The 22,993-nt window shown below is 32.3% G+C and overlaps 3 protein-coding genes and 2 pseudogenes across 3 annotated transcripts in view; 3 read left to right on the top strand and 2 right to left on the bottom strand.

Moving 5' to 3' along the window:
• On the top strand, window positions 106-1,418 carry LOC104718111 (probable F-box protein At4g22060). The gene has a single exon (XM_010435788.2). It carries the CDS (start codon window positions 197-199, stop codon window positions 1,385-1,387), a length of 1,191 nt encoding a protein of 396 aa, XP_010434090.1. The 5' UTR covers window positions 106-196; the 3' UTR covers window positions 1,388-1,418.
• Window positions 3,534-5,580, top strand: LOC109126818 (procardosin-B-like). Its single transcript, XM_019230684.1, has 6 exons — window positions 3,534-3,588; window positions 4,622-4,908; window positions 4,989-5,090; window positions 5,193-5,300; window positions 5,377-5,441; window positions 5,532-5,580. The coding sequence occupies exons 1-6, from the start codon at window positions 3,534-3,536 to the stop codon at window positions 5,578-5,580; spliced, it is 666 nt and encodes a 221-aa protein (XP_019086229.1).
• On the top strand, window positions 9,484-12,100 carry LOC109126817 (annotated as a pseudogene).
• LOC104720200 lies at window positions 19,071-20,014 on the bottom strand (annotated as a pseudogene).
• Window positions 20,355-22,993, bottom strand: part of LOC104718109 (probable WRKY transcription factor 31) — a 9,467-nt gene continuing 6,828 nt past the window's right edge. Inside the window, exons 4-6 of the mRNA XM_010435785.2 lie at window positions 21,464-21,856; window positions 21,255-21,368; window positions 20,355-21,141 (exon numbers count right to left, since the gene is read on the bottom strand). Coding sequence (XP_010434087.1) covers window positions 20,521-21,141; window positions 21,255-21,368; window positions 21,464-21,856 — 1,128 coding nt within the window. The 3' untranslated portion in view covers window positions 20,355-20,520. The remainder of the gene's footprint in view (window positions 21,142-21,254; window positions 21,369-21,463; window positions 21,857-22,993) is intronic.

The raw sequence follows: 22,993 nt of genomic DNA, 5'->3' as shown, positions 1-22,993 counted from the left end.
AAAAAAAAAAAAAAAAAAAAAAAAAAGATACATGTCTCTTTTAAGAGGAATAGGGTAGGCTTTCTTTTTTAGGGTTCATTTTGGTTATTTAAATAGAAGGGAGTTTCTAATGCATGTCTCTATTACTGAGAGAAGAATTTTCCTTCCTTCTGATTAATAATTATTTTCAGTGGAGACACTCAAAGACGACTGTTGGATGGATTCTCCTTCTCAGATGTTAGATGGCTCAAGCTGGTCCGAGCTTCCTTCAGATCTGATGAACATGGTTTTTGAACGTCTTGGGTTCGCAGATTTTCAGCGAGCTAAATCAACTTGTCAATCTTGGCTATATGCTTCAAGGCAATCAGCACCAAGCAATCAAATCCCTTGGCTGATTATTTTTCCAGAGAAAGGTAAAAACTATTGTCTTTTGTTTAACCCCGAGGAAAAAGAGAAGAAGTATATAATTAAAGATCTCGTTCACAACTTTTCAAATAGTCATTGTTTGGCTACATGTGGTAGTTGGTTTTTTATGCGAGATCCTCGATATAATCTCTACATTATGAATCTATTCACCCGTGAGAGAATTGATCTTCCGTCTGTGGAGTCTAAGTTTAGTAAATTAGAGATTGAGCGTACCATAGATGATATGTTCCATGTAAAAATTGATGGCGAATATATTGGATATCCTGAAAAGCACGTAAATATTGTATTTCCTCTACTATGGATTGATGAAAAAACCAAAGATTTCGTGGTTATATGGTTTCTCCGTTACCGACATTATCTATATCTAGTTTATTCTAGAAAAGGAGATAATCTTTGGAAACATTACTGCAGTGAGGGCTTATTTGTTGTTGACTTGGTATACAAAGATCATAAGATTTATTTGTATACCGGCTCCCGTGATGTCAAAGTCTTGGATTTTTCTACAGATATTCCGCGAATAATTCTTGAAACAGAAGTTAACTATGTTATGTCTAAGGGACTCCCACGCCGCGTTTACCCACAGCTTGGTGATGTGTGGAAGATGGAAGAAACATATCTTGTAGTCACGTTGACTGGAGAACCCCTCGTAGTTAAGAGCATATTAAGGAGTGATTCTCATCTTTGGACATTTGGCATCTACAAAATGGATTCTTCAAATGCTAAGTGGGAGAAAATTACTTGTTTGGGAGATGAAGCAATACTTTTAGATCAAGGTACCACCGTGCTTGCTAATGACAACAAAAATATCAATAGAAATTCAATATACTTTAGTGGCTATCGTTCTTTTTATGACTCTGCTCGGAGTGAAAATCATATATTTATCTTCAATCTCGACACACACGAGGTTGAAAGACCACATCAACATATTTTTCCCTCCATTCAATTATGCGATGCCCGATGGTTTGTGCCAAATTTCAAATGAACATGGCTGATTTCAGCTTTATTGTATCTTTTCAGTGTTTTTCTTTGAATTCAATAAACATGTTATTTTGGACAATATGTGTTTCTTTTTTTCGTCGATTAATAAATTTTAAACATTTGTTTTCATTTTATCTATGATATATTGAATAGTATACAATTTTCTGTTTGTCTCGAGAAAATAGGGAAAATCACCTTTTTATTTTGAAGTTAACAATTTGGGAAAATCGTCCGAAAATAAAATTTCTAAAAATTTGGATTACCAAGTTTAATTACGTTAAGGACATTATTTATACTCTGTTAATAGTTTCATTTTTGTATGAATCATTCGTCTTATGGGATGATTGGATTTCACATGAAGGCAAAGTCACTATAGGCGATTAATTCAATATTCATTTCATAACTTAGTGAGTCTAGTGCCTTAAACTAAACTTATCATATAACTTTTTTTTTTTAATCTAAACTTATCATATAAGAATTTATTTTGCAAGTGGGAAAGTAAATTAAACTTATTAATCATATAATATTTTTAAAAATCATATTGTAATCACATCAAATTTAGTTCACATCACAAAATTTTGTGGCCTTTTGTTTTCATTTTGATCTACATATATTCTTACATGGTTTCTTCTTGGAAATTGGTTCACCATGTTAATTGAATCAGAAATAACCGAGCACTATAACCGGTTCTTCACATCTAATAGAAATTTTTGTTGAATGTACAATTTTCAGTTTTTTTTAAAGGAATTTGGGGGAATACAGCTTCTTAACATTTCTTTGAGATTTTAGTGAGGAAAAAAAAGTGCTTCGGGGATCGGAATGGTGATGATACTCTAGAAGCGTTGTTGACCTTTTTTTATATTAGTCGATGTAAATGTTTTATATGATTATTATTCTTGAGTCCTCATTAATCACAAGATGATCTTATTTGAAGAGATTACTTGGTTCGGGTCTCGATAAGGTACGCTATACATAAATCATCAGCATCCTTTTGACATAGCAAATGGGGAAGGGACGAAGGTTATATAACCTAACATAGCAATATGTATAGAATTCCATTTTAAACGTTTTGAGTATAGATAAAGTGATAAATGATTCTTTTATTCTTTGACTTGCTGTACATATCTGATTAAAAGGATACAAATTATTTCGTTTATTTTTGCTCTTTCAATTCTATAGGCTATAGCAAGTTAGTTAGCAGCAATATCTGTTAAAGTTTCATTCACTTTTTTTTCTTACTTCTCTTTTACTATATACTCTTAAATAGTTTTCATATAATATGAAAACTCAAGGACTATAGTTTTCATTCTGTTGAAGCAATCGCTCTTGCTTAAACATTGCTTGCATTACTGATTAATATAGGATGTAGAAAGTTCATAGAATCGTTAAGGAGGAATTTAATATATATCCATAATCCCAAATCCCAATCTTTTCGTTCTGTTTCACTAAAATTAGTTTTCTAACTTTTTTTATTTGTCTCATGAAGATAGATTTTGTGAACTTTCTATATCATATATTAATTAAGTTTAGTAATGCAAACCTCTTGGTGCACCAAAAAAAAAGTGTTATAAACCTCCAAAAAAAAAATATGAATGACGGATATTGAATTAGTATCGGTTCATAATGATTGGAAAGTATATAATTTTGGGGAAATGATGCACATAGTTATATGACAGTGCAATTTTGGCTAAAGAAATTATCAGATTTGTGATCCATAGTGCCAAACTAAAAGAATCTAATATCTACAGTCCCAATGTTGTCCATGTGCTGATGTGCATAATTTTGAAAATGAATTTTGGTATATAAAATTTTCATGAATGTAAGGTGGGAACGTCTAATGTTAATTAATTACTTTAGTTGGAAAAACTGCATTATTGTTGTCTCTCTGACTCTTAAGTGCACGAGAAAGAAGAGAAAAGAAAAGTAATAGTGGGAAAAAATGAAAGGGTAGTGTGCTGCTCTAATTTATACGTTGAGAATTAATGGAAATGAAGCGTAAGAAGTGATGATACCCAACTGGATTTTGAAACAAACCTGTTAGAAAGATAAACATTGATGGTCCCTTTGTCGACCCCTGTGTGTAGCGGCTTGACTAATTGAGCGTTCTTTAGCCTGTAGCTGATAAACGGAAATGAAATCTCAAAGGCTCGATGGAGAAAGAAACGTCGAAGTGGGAAGATGAGTACAAAAGCACTAAGGCTACTGGTACGATGGTGAAGAAGTGAGAAGATGAGATCAGGTGAACTGCCATCGTTTTTGCCGTGTGGTTTTAGGTGCTGACAATATATTTTGATGGGCCTGTATTTTGACTAATTTGTGTAAGGGCAATAAATAAAGTTAAGGTAGACTAATAATGGGCCTTTTACAAAGTCAAAAGCCTGTTGAGTGGTTAAAAAAGTTTTTAAAGTGGAATGAGAACATGTGTGAGGTATCATGTTTTTAGAAAAAGTTGAGGAAAACCTTCTCTTATTATATAAGACTAGGATCGTGCCCGCGCTACGCCGCGAGAATATTTTTTCTACTGTTTTATTTTAATTATTTTAAGGATAATTTTTGTATACTTTAACTATATCTCCTTGGTGTAGCTTTCCCATGACATTCATACTCTTACCTCTCATTATTTTTCTATTGCAAGAGATAATACCAATATGTGAAGCCGTGTGGTTTACTGTATCTTTTACCGGATTCAAAATGTGTCTCCGAAAAATACAAAGTAACATCCAATATTCCAATCTTTTCTATTGTCTCCGTTAAGGTAAAATATTTTAGATTTAGAGTAGAAAATGGTAAGTGATGCGGAGGGAAAGAAACAACAAACTTTACCGTAGTTCTCACAATTAATCAAAAGTAGAGATTGAATTTTGGATGTCTCACAATTTCTCGGTTTCCTGAGTAATTGAACGACAACCATTTCTTCACCTATTTTCTTTTTCTACGATTTGGGCTATTTACTTGACTTTTAATTATGAGCACAATTAAATTCCTATGTAATTGCATTTTGCTATTAGCCTGTTGGGCTTGGACTATTTTTTAAAATACAGCAAATTGACTTTAAAAAGTGACATAGAAGGAGATATGAATATTATTAGATATTAAAATTGAGTTGTATTAATTCTTATAATTTGATTGATTACCTGTTTTAACTTAGGTGTCAGCTCCAGAATTCTCCAAAATGCTGAGGTGTCAACACTGGAGAGAAACGCATCCTACTTTTATTGTATTGATTTGTGTACAACAGGAAAGAATGTAGCCATCGAATACGGTACAAGTTCTCTCAAAGGTGTTCTAAGCAGTGAGACTGTCAATGTTGGTGGAATTACGATAACCAATCAGTACTTTACAGAGGCTCTTGCTACCAAGAAGGCTGATCCACTTCTGAAAGCGCCCTTTGATGGTATACTGGGACTTGGAAATCCTCATGATTCTGCTACAAGAACTCTTTCTGTTTGGGAGTCGATGATAAGGCAAGGTAAGGTTAAGAAGAAAATATTCTTCATCTGGCTTGGAAGACCTTCTCTCTTTAGAGCAGGGGGGAGATAACGTTTGGAGGTACAAACCGATCCCGTTTCAAGGGACAACATACCTATATAACGGCGACTGGGAAGAAATACTTCTTCCAAATGAGCAACATATTAGTCGGTTCAAAAGACACCAATGTTTGCTCAAGGGGCTGCCAAGTTTTTATTGACTCAGGGAATTCAAACATGGTCCAGCAGTAAAAGAGAAAAGTCATTAGATTAATTCTGACATGATCAATACTTATTAAGTTTTATGTTATTGTCATTTATAGGCTATGATCATTGATCAAGGACATCAATGATAGTACCAAACTATCACCAGATTGCTCAAATGATAAGAAGCTGCCTGATGTAACCTTTACAATTGCTGGAAGGAGTTTCTCAGTCAGTCGTCGTGATGTAAGTTGATTTGACGTTTTCTTTCCTCCGTTTAGTTAATTTATTCTTACTTTTTTTTTTTTTTTCTGTTTTGCAGTATATATATAAGGTGAACAAAAATGAGTGCTTAAGTAGATTCGTGGAGACAAAAGATGAATACTGGTAAGTTTTTCATATGTAATAATATTTTTACACATTATTCTTCGTTTAAAAAAGAATGATTTTTGACTGTTTGAGGCGTTTTGGTTGTAGGACACTTTGCATGTCATTCATGCGTGCCGTTCACACGGTGTATGACTGACTACGAGTTGGAACCAACGGTGAAAATTGGCTTCGCTAAGTCAGTTTAGATTCTCACTAAAACTAATGAATATTTATGATACATATCGATGATCATATGTAGAAGATCGATAATGTAATGGAAATAATAAATTTCATCATCAAAGCACATTGATCTTTAAATTCTAATAGTTTGCTAATAATATTTCAATGAATTATACTATTATAAATCTTGAATACAACGAAATATCGTCTATCAATCAACTCTATGAGAATCTCACCAAAAAAAAAAAATCAACTCTATGAGAATAATTTTGTTTTCTGTTTAAAATGGGTTCAATGAGAACAGGTATTTATTTTGCCCTAAAAAAAAAAACAGAGAACAGGTATTTACATGGCGACTTTAGTTTAGGAATTTGACAAACCAAAATTTTTGAAATTATTCTAAGGAATATACAATCTTGATTGAGTAGTACAACTAATTGATTCTTTAATTTCACAAAATCCCATTCTATCTGTTGTTAATTGGTCTATAATTTTTTTTTTTGGGTCAAAATGCTTTCTTTAGAATTGAAAATGTTTAATTTTAATTAAAGAGCCCTATAGATAATTACAACTCAAACAAAATATATAGTAAATATAAACTTGAAGAATTAGGTGGAGAAATCCGAGAGATATCCGATTTAAGCATATTGAAAAAAGCCACAGAGGAGTTGGATATGGGACGTCAACGTGAAATATAAGACACGTTGACACTCACCTAATAATAAATATAAGACACCTAAATACCTAATGGTCTATATTGGCGCGCAAGAAAGGCTCTGAAGGAAACAGTAGGTTTCATTGTTCGATCGGATTTTTCTTAGTTTGATGATGAAAACGCAATGTTATTGCCCCACAATTTTGTTATTTAAAACATACTATAGTATATGTTCCATGATCCACCGTTTGAAAAAAACCAATCTAAGTGACACAAATGTGGAACTGATGTTTTTATTGCCTTCAAGAAAATAGACTGATTCTAAGGAGGCAACAAGTGAACCATAATTTGGAAGTTGTTTTAACGGTGGGACCAAAAATCGTCAATGACTAACTGGGTCGTTTGGTTAGAAATGTTCTTATGTTTTAATCCTCTTTTATTAGTTTTGACTTTTTGTTAGCTCAAAAACCTATTAGTTTTGACTTTTTATTGACCATTTGGCAATAAAAACATCAGTTCCACCGTCCTATTTATTTGGCAAAGTGAGGTTTGTATATACGGTTCATATTTAGACATACAGTATAACAGATCTTTAATTCAAAATTAGATGTATTTCAGAGATATTTAAAAATTGGCCACATTTTTATTTTTACATTTATACAATTCCTATATGCATATATATCTAATGTACAAGTATACTGGTTTTTGTTTCTCCAAGTACCAATTTCCATTATTGTGTGTTTATAAATTATTATTTACTAGAAGTAGACTCGTGCGATGTCCGAGAAACTTTATAATAATTTTAACATATATTCTCAGTCACTTAAAATAAATTACTATTAATTAGTTAAGCATTAAACTGAATTTTTTTTGTTAATATGAAAGGTTACTTTAAAATATTTTGTCTGTGTCCCATAATATATAGAGTTCTTTATGTTTTGATGCACAATCAAGACGTACAAACATTTTTTACGCTGGAAAAAAGAACATTGATTACGTATAAAATAAAATGCGGCTGAGCATGGACATTATGTGTTAGTTTGTCCGCTTTTAACATAATCTATAAAACATCAATATCTTCTAAAACTAGACACTTCCAAGAACGAGACAATAGTTTGAATTTTTTGAATAACTTCTTCTTTAGCCGAAACTAATCCTCTTCCTTTATTCTCTGTGTAATTAATTTTATTAATTAGATAACTAATGCAATTGGGATTAGTTTAGGGTGATCTTTGGATCTTTCGACTTGCACACATAGTCAAATCTCATTGTCTTGCTCTGCTTGCAGGTAAGAACTATCATCACATCATCAACAATCGATCATGGAAGAAAATAAAAACTGAATTTGGAAGAATCACATGGTTTTGGAAACCCATTAATGAGATATATATCACTTAGACATCCAAATCTTCTCCGATCCTAAACCCTAAACTATCGCAAAATCTTTCTCATCTGAAGTCATAACCTATAAATAAAATAAAGAACCATGGAAATGGTTATCGGAAGAAAGTTAATAAATACATACAAACACAGTTGTAACGCTAATGAATAAATTTAAAGTAATAGTATTTAAAACAGTTAATATTTGTTTAAACTCATTTTCATGGGTAATACATACGAACACACTTTTATAAAATATAGCATGGGTAATAAGTAGCATAAATATTGTGACTAAGATATAAAATCTATTAGGGTTTATGAATAATGATCCAAAACTATAATTTTTATACTAAAAAAATATCAAATAGATCAAAAGAAAAACAAATTACAATATTGATATACAAAATAGGCATTTGAAACAACATTTACAAGTGAGAATGCGTTTTGTGCTTAAGACCTTCTTCATCTAAATCTTTCTAATGAATAACCACATTTCACATGTTCACTTCTATATATGCTACAAAATTTTGACTCAACTTATTTATTTCAAAACCTACAAATGTCACATAAAGAAAAAATTTAAATATTACAAAATGTAGAAAATTATAAGAGAGGTAGAATATGATATTTGATGAAGACTTTGTCTAGCTATTTATAGATAAATTTGTAGTAGTATGAGTTTTTTGGTCAAACATCATGGGAGTTATTGTTAAATTTCAAAGAATAAATATACAATAGGTTTTGTCTTTGTTTTTGTGTTTTTTTTTTTTTGTAAAACACAAATTGTATTGCAGTTAATACATTAAAGGTTATTCATATGATGAAATATTTGTTTCTAAATTTTTTCAAACATCATGGGAGTTACATTTTAAATAATTAATATGCAATAAATTGTGTTAATGAGTGTTAATGATTACTATTAAAGAAAAATAAAATATCATATTGTTTTATATCTTTAAATTATTTTAGCACAAAAAACTGTGAAACAAATATTATGATTTTTTTGTCAACAAATAATTAATATAATATTATAATAATTGTATAGCTTGAAATTAGTAAAGAGTTTAATAACTAACACATTATATTGTTCCAAAATTATGATATTAATATTTAAATCTTTAATTATTTGAAATATATTTTTTCCAAAATTATAATATTAATATTTAATTCCTTCTTATTTCAAAATTATAATGTTATGGGAATTATATAAAATATTGATAATAATACCTATGTGAAATTATAATGTTATGATAATTATATAAAATATTGATAAATGATATCTATATATAATTACTAAAAGGACATTGCATATATAATATATATTTTTAGTACAGAAAATATCATTTAAACTTAGTGAATATGAAAAATAATGTATGTAATTTTAAAAAAATGAATTAAAAGAATTTAATAATTGAGAAGTGAAGACATGTGTCGAAAATATATGCGGCTAAATGTCATCGTGTTATGCAAAGTTAGGAGAAAACATTATCTTATTATATAAGATATTCAAATATAAATCTATATATCGAAAATTAAAAAGTACTATATACACCATATATCTCATATAGAAATGTATCCATTTGTTTTAAAAAATATATATTGTGAGATTCATGTCTCTTTTTAGATTGGAGTAGGGTGAGCTTTCTTTTTAAAAATTATTTTGGTTATTAAAAAGATGGAGCTTCTCTAGTTTCTAATGTACTATATTAGCCAGACAATAATCATTTTTTGATTAAAACTTATGTGAGCTATTTTTTTATAATAGACACACTCAAAAACTGTATGATGAATACTCCTTCTCAAGTCTCAACTGGATCAGGCTGGTCCTAACTTTCTTCAAATATCATGAACAAGGTATTCAAATGTCTTGGATTTGCAGAACAAGCTAAATCAGCATGTCCATCTCGGTTATGTGCTTCAAGACAATCAACACCAAACAATCAAAATCCTTGGCTGATTCTATTTCCAGAAAAAAGGTAAAGATTATTGTCTTTTGCTTAATCTCTACATTATGAATCTACTCACCCGCGAGAAGATTGATCTTCCGTATGTAGAGTCTCAATTTGGTAGGATAAAGATTGAACGAATCATAGATGATATGTTTCGTATAAAAATTGATGGCGGATATATTGGAGATCCTCATAAACACATTGATATTTACCACCCTTCGTTATGGATAGACGAAAAAACCAAAGATTATGTGGTTACTAGAAAGTAGCCCACGCGATGCGTGGTTAATGTATGCATTATTAACTTGAAATATAAATTGAAATTTTTATTCAATTATATATGAAATGTGTAGATGTAATTGTTAATATATGTCTTAAAAAATAATATTCATAATATTACGGTTCAACTACAATTTATAATTTATATATGTTATATAATGTTTCATAGAAGGGTCATGAAAAAGAGAAAAGTTAAAAGTACATATTACTAAATATTTCTGATTACAATATATTGTTGAAATTATTTAAACAATATGTTTAAGACCATTACTTGTAGCAAAATCAACTATATATGGTATTTTCGTTAAATAGTTAATTTGATAGATAATTTTATGTTGTCTTACTTCATTATTTTGATAAAAAACTAATAAGTAATCTAGAAAGAAAAATGTAAGATTAGTTAGAAACGTAAAGGCTCTCGATCGACACTCATTTCCAAAATAAACATTTTGGTTCGCGGATATTACAAAATGTATGAAACCATTTTATAGTAATAGGACAATTAGTTACACCAAAGTTAATTAAATTTTGTATGTTCGTTAAATAATTAAGATAAATTTATTTATTTATAGTTTGGTTTTTTTGAAAAAAAAACTGATAAGCATTCTAAGAAAAAAAATGTAAGACATTATTTTGATAGATAGATTATGTTGTCTTATATATTAATTTTCTTTTCATATATAAAAGTAATAGTTTACGACAAATAATTTTATAATAGGATAAGTCAATTTTAAATAATTTATTGAAACAATATCAATAAACAAATATCTCATACTCTAAGTCTAACTATTTTTTTATAAAATTCATAAAAATAAAAGTGTGTCAAATGTTTTTTTTTTCATCCAGTGTGTCAAATTTAATAGAAATTTGTTTTTCTTCTATAAATTGTCTCTATTTCTAATCATTTGAAAAATAATAGTATAATTAACAACAAATTAATTTGAAACTATTGTTTTCTGTTATTTCATGGAGGAGATAAAACAATAATGTTATGTTACCATTTTTTTAGTATATCTGTTTTAAAGACAGTCAAACTGTAACCTATAGAATATTATTAAATACAAATTTTAATTGTGTCTTCAATACATTATATATTTTTATTGAATATAATGTGATATATATATATATGTTTTAGTAAATCTTCTATATTTTTAAATTAGTCTATCATAAATTAACTTGGATTCAGTTTTTACTTTAAAAGTATGAAACTATTTTCTATTTTTACTTGGTTTCAATTTGTTTATATTTTTTAGTTGGGTTGATCAGGGTTTTTTTTCTAGGTTTTATGGTGTATAATTTCATTATGAAATATATTATTAGATGCTAAAACTAAAAAATGGAAGGAATATATTTTTGTAACAATGTTGAAAAAAATTCAAAAAGCAAACTATACAATAATTATCTTTTTAACAAACTATACACCATCTAAGATCCAAATAAATCAAATAAAAAAATAGAATGTTAAATTCAAAATTAATGAGGGAGATATGTGTCAGAAAAATATAGTGCCAAATGTCACATTGTTAGGTAAAGTTAAGGAAAATCTTGTCTTGTCTTATTATATAAAATATGGTCTATTCGTTACTCGAGATACGGATATATGGTTTATTCCAGAAAAGAAGATAAGCTTTGGAAACTTGTTAAGTCTTGTAAACTTGACACAATAGTTTATGATCTGATATACAAAGATCATATGATCTACTTATATAGCTACTCTCGTGATGTCAAAATCTTGGACTTCTCTAGAAATATTCCGCGAAAAATCTTTAAAACGAAAGTTAACTATGATGCATGTGTGGAGAGTTAAGGGAATGCCACGCCATCGAGAGCTTGGTGATGTGTGGAATATTAAGGAAGAACATCTAGTAGTCACGCTGACTGGAGAACCCCTCCGAGTTAAAAGCATTATTCAAAGTGATTCTGATGTTTGGTCCTTCCGTATCTACAAGATTAATTCTTCAAATACTAAGTGGGAGAAACTAACTTGCTTGGGAGACGAGGCAATACTTTTCGATCAACGTATCACCGTGCGTGCCAGCACCACCAAAGGAATCAATAAAAACTCAATATATTTCAGTGGCTATCGTTCTGATCATGACCGTGATTGGAGTGAAAAAGATATATTAATCTTTAATTTGGACACAAATGAGGTTGAAAGACCACATCAACCTATTTGTTCGTCCATTCAATCATCTAATGCACGATGGTTTGTGCCAAGTTTCAAACAAACATGACTGATCTCAACTCTGTTTGTATAATTTCAGGCTCCTACTGGTAACCATTAGAAAAACAAAAAAAAAAAGGAATAAAAAAAACAATACGGAATGGAATAAACAGTTTTTGAGGAATGAAAGGAAAATCTGCAGAGAATGAACAAAATAGTAAATGGTAACCAAACAATAAAAATATTTTTAAAATATATTAAATATTAAATAAATTTAATTTCAATTGTAATACTAATATTATTCTAATATATATATAATAAATTTTTCAAATAGAGCCTTAAGATTAGTTTAGCATAAAATTCCTATCAAAAATATTTTTTTTTGTCAATACATTGTGAAAATATGAAAGTTTTTATATTACAAAATTGAAATTTTATTAATAAACATATTTTTTTATTTATTTTAAAATAAAAAACGAATTTGAATATTTGTTCTTTTTTTTGTTCCATTTGTTCCTCATCAATTTTGGGGAGGAACATTTTTGTTTTATTGTTCCTTATATTTTGAAGAATGTAGATGAATGTAGGGGAAAAAACATTACTTTCAAATGGTAAAAAAATTGTGGAATAGAGAGGAATGTGATATTCCTCCTCATTCTTTTCCTAAATTTTGGTCACCAATTGAAGCCTCAATGTTTTTTTGTATTTTTTTTTTAATTCCCTAAACATATTATGTTGGATTTGTGTATCTTTTCTTTATAAGTGTAAAAAGTAATATATATATATATATATATATATATACTAGAAAGTAGCCCACGCGATGAGTGGTTTATGTATGCATTATTAACTTGTAATATAAAATAAAGTTTCTATTCAATTATATATGAAATGTACAGATGTAATTGTTAATATATGTCTTAAAAAATAATATTCATAATACTACGATTCAACTAAAATTTATAATATATATACGTTATATAGTGTTTGATAGAAGGGTCATGAAAAAGAGGAAAGTTAAAGTATATATTACTAAATATTTTTTATTACAATATATTGTTGAAATTATTTAAAAAGTATGTTACTATAAAAATAAGACCATTACTTATAGCAAAGTCAACTATATATGGTACTTTCGTTAAATAGTTAAAATAAATTATATTTTTTTATATTTTTTTCTTTTTTCGAAAATAAAAAACTGATAAGTAGTGTAGAAAGAAAAATATAAGTTCTTACTTAATTATTTTGATAGATAATTTTATGTTGTCCTATATATTAATTTTCTTGTCACCATCTAAAAGTAATATTTAAAAAAATATATTTTAATATATGATAAGTCAATTTTAAAATAATTTATTAAAACGATATCACAAAACAAACATCTTATACTATAAGTTTAATCAGTTTTAAAGAAAAGTGTGTGAAAAGTGTGTCAACTATGTTATGATGCCATTATGTTCTTTTTAGTACATATGTTTTAAAGACAATCAAACTGTAACTTATAAATTACTATTAAATACAAATTTGAGTTGTGTCTTTAATACAAAATATATGATTATTGAATATAATGTGAGTTTTTTATATATTAGAAACTCTTTTATATATTTAAATTAGTCTATCATAAATTAATTTGGTTTCAGTTTTTACTTTAAAATGTATGAAACCATTTTATAGTAATAGGGCAATTAGTTACAGCAAAGTTAATTTGTTTTTTTTTATGTTCGTTAAATAATTAAGATAAATTAATTTATTTATAGTTAGGTTTTTTTTTGGAAAAAAAAACTGATAAGTATTCTAAGAAAAAAAGGTGTAAGACCTTACTTTGATAGATAAATTATGTTGTCTTATATATTAATTTTATTTTCATATATAAAAGTAATAGTTAACAACAAATAATTTTAAAATATGATAAGTCAATTGTAAAATAATTTATTGAAACGATATCACAAACAAATATCTTATACTCTAAGTCTAACTAATTTTTTATAAAATTCATGAAAATAAAAGTGTGTCAAATTTAATATAATTATGTTTTTCTTCTATCAATAAATTAATTTGGTTTCAGTTTTTACTTTAAAATTATGAAACCATTTTCTATTTTTATTTGGTTTCAGTTTGTTTATATTTTTTAGCTATCAGTATTTCTTTTTTAGGTTATATGGTGTATGATTTCATTATAAAATATATTAGGTGCTAAAACTAAAAAATGGAAGGAATATATTTTTGTAACAATGTTGAAAAAAAATCTAAAAGCAAACTATACAACAATTATATTTTTTTTAACAAACTATACACCACATAAGAATGCTAAATTTAAAATTAACGAGAATGACATGTGTCACAAAAATAGAGTGCCAAATGTCACATTTTTAAGCATAGTTAGAAAAAATCTTCTGTTATAATATAAGATATATATTTGAGATCATTAGATTTCAAATGAAGGCAGATGGTAAGTCACTATAGTAAAATTCAGCATTACACGACTCAGAAGCCAACTCTTCTTATACGACATAACATAATGGTAGAAACCAAACTTGTTTATAAGTCTGGTCCGGACCTAGAGGTTGTATGAACATTGGCCTAAAATATCTTTTATTTAACAAAAAAATAAAAATAACAATTTATTGAATAAACGGTCCTACAAGAAATTAGGTGATCCTCCAATGTCCTCAGCAAGCACTCACTACAAGAAAACAGTTGATTTGCGACGGAAATCTGCGATGGCACTACGCCTTCGCAAATTTGCGACGACTTTGCGAGTCAATTGCTAGAAACACGAGAGCACTTGCAATTCTCTCGCAAAATTTGCGACGGATAAATCTCTCGCAAATTTGCGAAGGAGTTAATACAGATTTGCGACTCCGAGAAACTTCCTCGCAAATCCCTCGCAATATTGCGACGGATTAGCGATGACTTCTTCCAGATGATGATGTTAGACGAATTCGAAGAGTCCGATGATGGAGAAGATTCTAATGATGATAATGTAATGGGTTTGATTCTAATGATGATAATGTAATGGGTTTGATTGAATAATTGTACTTTTTGTTGTTTTTTATAAAGAATTTCTAAATTGCGAGAGATTTGCGTTGGATTTCTTACTTGTCCTTGCAGATCTCTCGCTAAGCCCTCACTACTACCTCACAATTCCCTCGCAGATGTATTTATTCATTTTAATTAACATGTTAATAAGGTTAGTAATGATCATTAACATTTTCAAACTAAAGGAGAGCATCACTAACCAACATCAAGAGACAAGAAATTTTTGATTGGTTATTGATAAATGTTGTTTAGGGTATAGGGTTGATAAATGTTGTTTAGGGTATAGGGTTGATAAGTGTTGTTTAGGGTATAGGGTTTATAAGATATATATGTTTAGGGATTTCTTTTGAGCTTTTGATTGAGTTAATTGTATGAGGAGATGTGATGACTATTACTTACTTTTTCTCTTTGCATGTTGTTGAGTTTATGAAAAATTTAATCCTTAGTTTATGAATTTGGTTAAATAGATTTGCGAGGGACCTGCGAGGGATTTGGTATGCGCGCTAGCGAATCCCTCGCAATTTACGAGAGATTAGCGAGGAGTTCTCGCTAATCCATCGCTACTGCCTCACGGTTCCCTCGCAAATGTATTTATTCATTTTAATTAACATGTTAATATGGTTAGTGATCATCATTAACATTTTCAAACTAAAGGAGAGCATCACTAACCAACATCAAGAGACAAGAAACTTTTGATTGGTTATTGATAAATGTTGTTTAGGGTATAGGGTTGGTAAGTGTTGTTTAGGGTATAGGGTTTATAAGATATATATGTTTAGGGATTTTTTTTGAGCTTTTGATTGAGTAAATTGTATTAGGAGATGTCATGACTATTACTTACTTTTTCTCTTTGCATGTTCTTGAGTTTATGAAAAATTTAATCCTTAATTTCTGAATTTGGTTAAATAGATTTGCGAGGAAAGTGCGAGGAGTTCTCGCTAATCCCTCGCAAAACTGGTGCATTTTAATTGGTTAGTTTGTCGGCCTCCTGCGACACGTTTGCGAGGGATGTGCGATGATTCCTCGCTAATCTCTCGCAAAGTTTGGCGTATTATTATTGGTCAGTTTGTCGGCTTGTTGCGAGTGATTTGTGAGGGACCGGAGTTAGTCCATCGCAATATCTGCGAGGGATTTGAGAGGTTACAAAATATCTATATATACAATCCATACTCGGTTTGAGCGAAGCTCAAACTCTCTCTCTCTCAAACCCTAGACGCACAAACCCTAGACGCACAAACCCTCTCTCAAACCTTCTCCCTCAAATCTCTGTTTCAATCTACTTCGTCTCTGTCTTCTCCGTCTTCTCCGTAAAGAGATTTCTATTTAGGCTCTGTTTCAATCTTTTCCGGCTTTCCCGATTTCCCGATCTCCTTCTCTGTCTTCTCCACTTCTCCGTCAAGGTAGTTCCCAAACCCTAATTTTAGTTCAGTTGTTTAGTTGTTTAATTTTAATTGTTTAATTTGAACTGTTTGAATTTTACTTGTTCAATTTCAAATGTTACTTTGATTTTTCTGACTAATTTTACTTTGATTTTTATTGTAGATGTTTCATGGTAATGATTACACAAGATTTCTCACTAATCAACGTGTACCCGAACCCACCAGTTCAAACCGTAGTCGGGGTTCCGCCGGTTCTCAGAAAACAGCGACGGTCCAAAATAACCATCGTTCAACGTCGCAACCACTGTCCTCTCAACAACCACTGCCCTCTCAACAACCACGGCCCTCTCATCAACCACCCTCTACTAATGCAGATCCAGAGATTGGTACGTCTCCACCTGCTCATTCGACTTCTACTGGAGCTTCTGCCCGACTGAACAGTCTAACTCTGGAAGAGTTGCTCGATAGTCCTGGGCGTGCAGGTTTAACGAGGCTAGATCCGCGCCGACCTCAAGGAACTCTCTGGTAATGTTTTTGATTTCATATTAGAATTCTAATGTTTTTAATTTCATTTTTGAATTCTAAGGTTGATTCATATTCTTTGTTTCTCTTTATGTTTGAAGGTTTGATCAAGATCCTGCTGTTGCTTCTACTGTACGAAGCATCTTTGAAAGAGATTTCAAAGAGCCCCATGCCAATTGGACACAAACGCCAAGTGCAGTGGTTGACCGTTGGTATGAAACTTTTGCGGTAAGTCATTTTTTTGTTTTCAAGTTTTACATATACTTTTTTTTTGTGGTTGATTGAGACTAATATACTTTTTTTCTTGGAAGCAAACATATAATTGGGACCGAGCCATTAATGAGAGAATAAGGCAGGAGTTTGAAGCCAAGTTGAAGGAGAGGATGTGTGATCAAGTGTCGAGGTGGAAGCTAAAGTGGAAGCGAAAAGGTGATGAGGCAAAGCCACGGTGGATTGATCCTCAAGTATGGGAAGGTCTGGTTCAGTATTGGCTTGATCCCAAATCCGAAATCAAGAGCATCAACAGCCGTAATGCTCGATATCATGACCCAGAAGGTACCGGAATATATAAGCACCGCTCAGGCCAAACTTCTTTTAAAGCTCGTGCTCGGAAACATGTAAGTGTAGTTATTTAAATTAGGCCTTCTTTTACCTTATACACAATTATTATTTGGCTAATCAATTCTCTTTTTCTCTAATTTCAGTCTGAGCGGACCGGTCAGTTAACTCCTGACTTTCTACTGATCTTAGAAGACACACATCGAAAGCCCGATGGGTCATTTACGGATGGAAAGTCCGAGTCTCTGTTCAACGAGGTGTCATCCAAGATTCAAGAGTTGGAATCTGAGCTTTGTACAGGGGACAATGGAGAGAGTGCTGGGGTGCCCATTCATATTAAAAATAAAATTTACACATCGGTAAGTTTTGTAAACTTTATATACTTTGTATAGATGCAATCATATAGTAATGTTTAGTACTGCTTCTGCTTGGTTTGCCAATCGTATAGTAATGTAGAGTACTTCTTCTGCTTGGTTAAATTTTCATTGGATAGTTGTGTCTCTCTTTCTTATGTTTAACTTACAAGTTCATTTTTTTAACTTACAAGTTCATTTTTTGTTTTGTTCTTAGGTTGCTCCTAAGAAAAAAAACAGGATTTTCGGGGTTGGTTCAATGCAATTTGAAGCGTCTTCTTCAAGTAGCTGTCCACCGCCGCCTGTGTCTCCAGCTAATGATCCGGTCATTTTGGCTCAGAAACTAGCTGCTGCTGAGGAATGCATTCAGACTCAAGCGAGTCAAATCCAAGAGAGTGCACAAAGGATGCATAGCTATGATGCTTATTTCGACTATCTCGCTGAAAAAGATCCTGAGTTTGCTGCAAAGTTTCGAAACCCGACAATGAACAACCCAGAAGCCAACCCAGTAGCCGGAGAAGAGGGCAACACCGATGGAACAGAAACCAATGCCGGTAGCGGAACTGGAACCAGAAACATCACCTCTCTCTCTCAATCTTTTTAATTACTCTTCCTTTTATTATCTCTTTGAATTTTCTTAATTAAAGACTATGTTTTGTAATGTAAATTTTTTGTCAAGACAAGTTAACTTTAATTTTAATTTTTATATCTTCTATTCCTAATTTTCATTTTAATTTCAATTTAATTTTAATATATTTTCAATTCAATTTTCATTCCGAATTCATTATATTCCTAATTCGAGATTAATTTCAATTTAATCTAGAATTTGCAAACCTATATTTCATTTTAAAATTTGCGAGGGTTGAATCTTGCAACGTATTTGCGATGGATTTTATTCCTCGCAAATTGCTTCAGATTTGCGAGTCAGGAGGTGTCTCGCAAACAGCTAGGGATGTGCGAGGAGTGTGGTCCTCGCAATTTGCGAGGCGTTTGCGAGGGAAAAAGTTCCTCGCAAAAATTGCGAGGGATTTACGATATATTTAATTTCCGAGACGCGATTTGCGAAGAATCGTTGTTTCTCGTAAATCCCTTGTGATTGTTGATTTGCGAGGAACTTGCGATAAATTTTTCCATCGCAAATCGGTTGTTTTTTTGTAGTGACTGTAATACCTAAATCCAAAGAATTGCCTCATTACATATAGAAAAAGTTTGCTCCCACTTGTTCCCTTTTGGAAGAATCCATCTTGTAGATTTCAAAGTTCCATATTTTGGACCCACCCTGACGTATGCTGGTAACAATTAAGACATCTCCACTTAATGTGACAACCACATTATTCTTCATACGAGTCAAAGGGATATTTTGGGGCATTCTTCCAGGACATCTCAACAATATTTGTATGTATCCACGTACGCTGATTTTGAAAACTTTTACTGGTATATCTCTAGAGAAATCAAAAATCTTGAGTTTACAATAGCCGAGGCAATAAAGCTTGTGATCTTTGTATACCATATGTTAAAACACTCTCCAATGCCTGACAACTCATGAACCTGTTTCCACGAGTTATCTCCTTTCTTGAAAGAAACTACATTTTCCTCATCGAACATCCCTATAACTAAGTAGTCTTTTGTTTTTTCCTCTACCCAAAACACTGGAGGGGTGAGACCAAATTCTGATTCTAAAGTTGGTAAAGTGATTCTCTTGCGGGTCAAAAGATCTAAAATATAAAGGTTATATAGAGGGTTAGCAAGATCTCTATATCGAGGGTCTAGCATCAAAAGCCAACTTCTATAAGCCCCAACACAAAAACTCTTTGCAAAGTCGTCGCCAAGGTCTTGAGTTTTGTAAAGCTTTCCTTGTTCTTCAGGATTGAACAAAAGACCGTAATTGTTATCCTTGGGGAAGAGAATCAGCCAAGGGATCTGATTCTTAGGCTGAGATTTTCTCGAAGCGGATTCCCAAGATGTACAAACGGATTTAGCTCGTTTGAAATCGGTAAAGCCAAGACGTTCAAAAACAATTTGAAGAAGATCTGGAGGAAGGTTAGACCAGCAATGGCGATTTCTTTTTGGACATGACCGATGGACTGCGGTGGTGTAGATGGAGACGGCGGGATCCGGAGCCGGTGGGGAGGCCATCTGACGTACGTAGCTTTATGAGCGGCTGAGAGAAAAGTAGACCTTAGCGGCGAAGTATTGTAGCTTGAGAGAAAATAGCTTTTTTACTTTCATGGTTTACCAAACATGTTTATAGGTAACTAATTGTTCCGAAAATAGCTTTCTCATTTCATGGTTTACCATGTTTATTGATATGCCTAATTTGTTTTCATTTTTCTTCTTTAATCTAAAATTCCTAACTATAGCAATACTTTATTAAGACTCAATGTTAAATTAGTATATAAGAAAGTAATACATACAGTATATAAAAGAAAATACATATGGGAGTTTATATTGAAGAAAAATATATTTTGAAGAGATGTTTAATTTCAAATTTAATCTTACATGAAGAACAGAGAAAAAAAAACATGTTCTTAAGACCGTTGTTGTTCACGACAAAAAGCTAAAAAAACAAAAAAAGTATAATTACACATCCAAAGCTCTAAACAAAGTACGAAAAAATAAACTTGATAATCAAAATGCAACTCTTATTGCCTATTGTCACCGTTGCTCGTAGCCACATTATTATTATTATTGGTGTTATTGTTCTGATGACTGGAACCGTTCATAATGGACGTAATTGCTGCTGCTAGAGCCGCTGCAAAGTTTGGATCAGAGGCAATCGCTGCACTGGCGGCACTAACGCTCTCGGACACCGAGGAAGTGGCCGGGATCTGCAGCGGCTGAGCCGGTAACTGTAAACCTGAAAACTTGGACTGTTGTTGGTTATAGTACAAAGCTTGACCGACCACTTGAGGCAAAACTGCCGGGTTGAAACCGGGCCGTTGAGCGAACTGCATCAACGGGTTATTAGTGGTCATATTGGGGTTGTTACCGTTTGGTGAATTGGTGAGGTCCAATGTGATGGTTGGGAATGGTGCGGAGGCTGAGATTGTAGCCATGCTTGAGGAGCAAGGTAAGATGGCTCGAGCTAGGAGGTTTGTTGGGTTCATTAAACCGTCTTGGCTCGACATTGAGCCTGAAAGAAGCATGCTTGCCGCTGCGGTGGTTGTTGAGGCCATGGCCATTGCGGCTGGTGGGAGTGGATGGTTGTGGTTTCCTTCATAGGTGGTTATGAGAATAGATCTGTCCTCTGCGCATCGTTGCACCTGTTAATTAAGACATCATTGGTCAAGTCTTCGTTTGTTTCAAATGCAACTTATATATTAGATCTTTTATTCTTTTATGTTTGTTGCCGACATAAAATGTAAAAGCTACGTACTTGCTTACGAACAGGACAGGCACCGGCCATTGTGCAGCGATAATAAGCTCGCGGACACGGGTTTCCTTTCGCCATTTTTTGTCCATACTTTCTCCATTGACATCCATCGCTTATCTATATAACAAGTTAACCACATTCATATTTTATCATTGAGTTTACGATCGAATATAAGCTTCTGCCTAGCTACCATTAGTGGGAGTTAGGATTACCATCGGAGCTTCAGATCTGGCGCGAACTGAGACACGGGCTTTTCGCATGGTGGCTTCTGCGGCCGACTGATCAATAACGTTTCCATTTCCGTTGTTATTGTTGTTGCTAGAGGATGAGTTATGTTTGGGGACTTTGTTAGGGTTTCCCCAGGCGTTAGACTCGGATTCCTCTGGGCTTTCTTCTCTGCCAAGCAACCTCTTTCCATTCTCTCGGAGATTGGAGCTTTCTAGAAGCGAAGGAGGAGAACCCGAATGAATCATTGTCCTCTCTTCAGATGACACTTCAGCCTCATGCTCCGTCGCACCAGAAGACGGCCCGAGGTCCATGAACTGCCTTGGCACCATGGTGTGCAGTTCCTGCCGTTTCCTTCCTTCTGCTTTTCCCTCCGTAGCCTAAGTTAAAGAAAGCTTAAACCTTAATACTTGATATATATATATATATATATATATATGTATATATACATATATAAATGCTTATTAGTCCCTTTGTATTTTTAATAACAAATATGTGGATTGTTGGTCTAAATTCACGAAGTCATGAAGAGACTCCAGGTGGTATAGAGGGTTCAAAAAAAGAAAAGGGAAAATAAGAAGAGATAATAGTTTCTAGATAGAGTAGAAGGTTCACTTTATGAACAAGATCAGAGGAACGATTGATATCTCTTTGGGTCGTCTCTCTCAGTGACATCACATTGTCGAGCCCGTACGAGCTGCAGAAACAGAGCACGCGATGGGTTCACCAGTCAAGCTGCCTACAAGATTGCTTCAAATCAGGACCGTGATTGAAGCTGCTTCACCTGACTTGTGTAAGAGCCAAGCACAATTTGTCGGGTGAGTCTAGATCCTTCTCTTTGAGCCTATAAAAGAGTTGGACTGTATCTTGTAGATAAGAGAGGTGAGGTGAATAAGTTTGTAAGAGAGAGAGAAAAGTTGTAAAGAACCCTAAAGGCTCAAGCTTGAGCAAAGTCTTAGTGGATTTCCGAGAACCTCTCGGCCAGACGTAGTGACCTATTCTGGGTCGTGAACTGGATAAATTTGCTGTGTGTTCTTTACTGTCTTTTTTTCAAGCTTTTACTTACAAACAAGAGAATAGAACAAGAGAGTTGAGAGAGCTAATCCTGAGTTACAAGATTTAAGATCTCACTAAGTGTTCTTAAATCCTCACAGTTTGGTATCAGAGCACCGGGTTCTTCAACCTAGGGGCAAGGAGAGCCTCACAAGATGTCTTCGGGCAGGGTTGAGGTGGAGAAGTTCGATGGAGAAGGTGACTATATCCTGTGGAAAGAGAAGCTGTTGGCACACTTGGAGATGATGGGTCTATTGGACGGTCTTGGTGAAGAAGACGTTGCAAAAGATACAGAGGTTGCTGAATCAACCGCAGAAACTGGTGATAAAGTAACTCCTGTAGCTAAGTCGACTGCAGTTAAACCAGAAGACGCTGTCCTAAAAGAAAAGAGAGGAAAAGCCAGATCCACTATCATTCTAAGTGTCGGGAACAATGTTCTGAGAAAAATCATCAAGCAGAAGACA

Source organism: Camelina sativa, chromosome 10, assembly GCF_000633955.1.
Source record: "Camelina sativa cultivar DH55 chromosome 10, Cs, whole genome shotgun sequence".
In the NCBI taxonomy this organism is placed as follows: domain Eukaryota; kingdom Viridiplantae; phylum Streptophyta; class Magnoliopsida; order Brassicales; family Brassicaceae; genus Camelina; species Camelina sativa.
Note: the sequence above shows the minus strand (reverse complement) of the source record. Positions and strands in the feature narration are given on the sequence as shown.

Bases quoted from the DNA above. Each gene is read 5' to 3' on its own strand.
- LOC104718111 (XM_010435788.2), top strand. From the start codon at position 197: ATGGATTCTCCTTCTCAGATGTTAGATGGCTCAAGCTGGTCCGAGCTT.
- LOC109126818 (XM_019230684.1), top strand. From the start codon at position 3,534: ATGGAGAAAGAAACGTCGAAGTGGGAAGATGAGTACAAAAGCACTAAG. The intron at 4,909-4,988 runs GCAGGGGGGAGA...GCGACTGGGAAG, and splicing joins GAAGACCTTCTCTCTTTAGA to AAATACTTCTTCCAAATGAG. The intron at 5,091-5,192 runs GTCCAGCAGTAA...TCATTGATCAAG, and splicing joins ACTCAGGGAATTCAAACATG to GACATCAATGATAGTACCAA.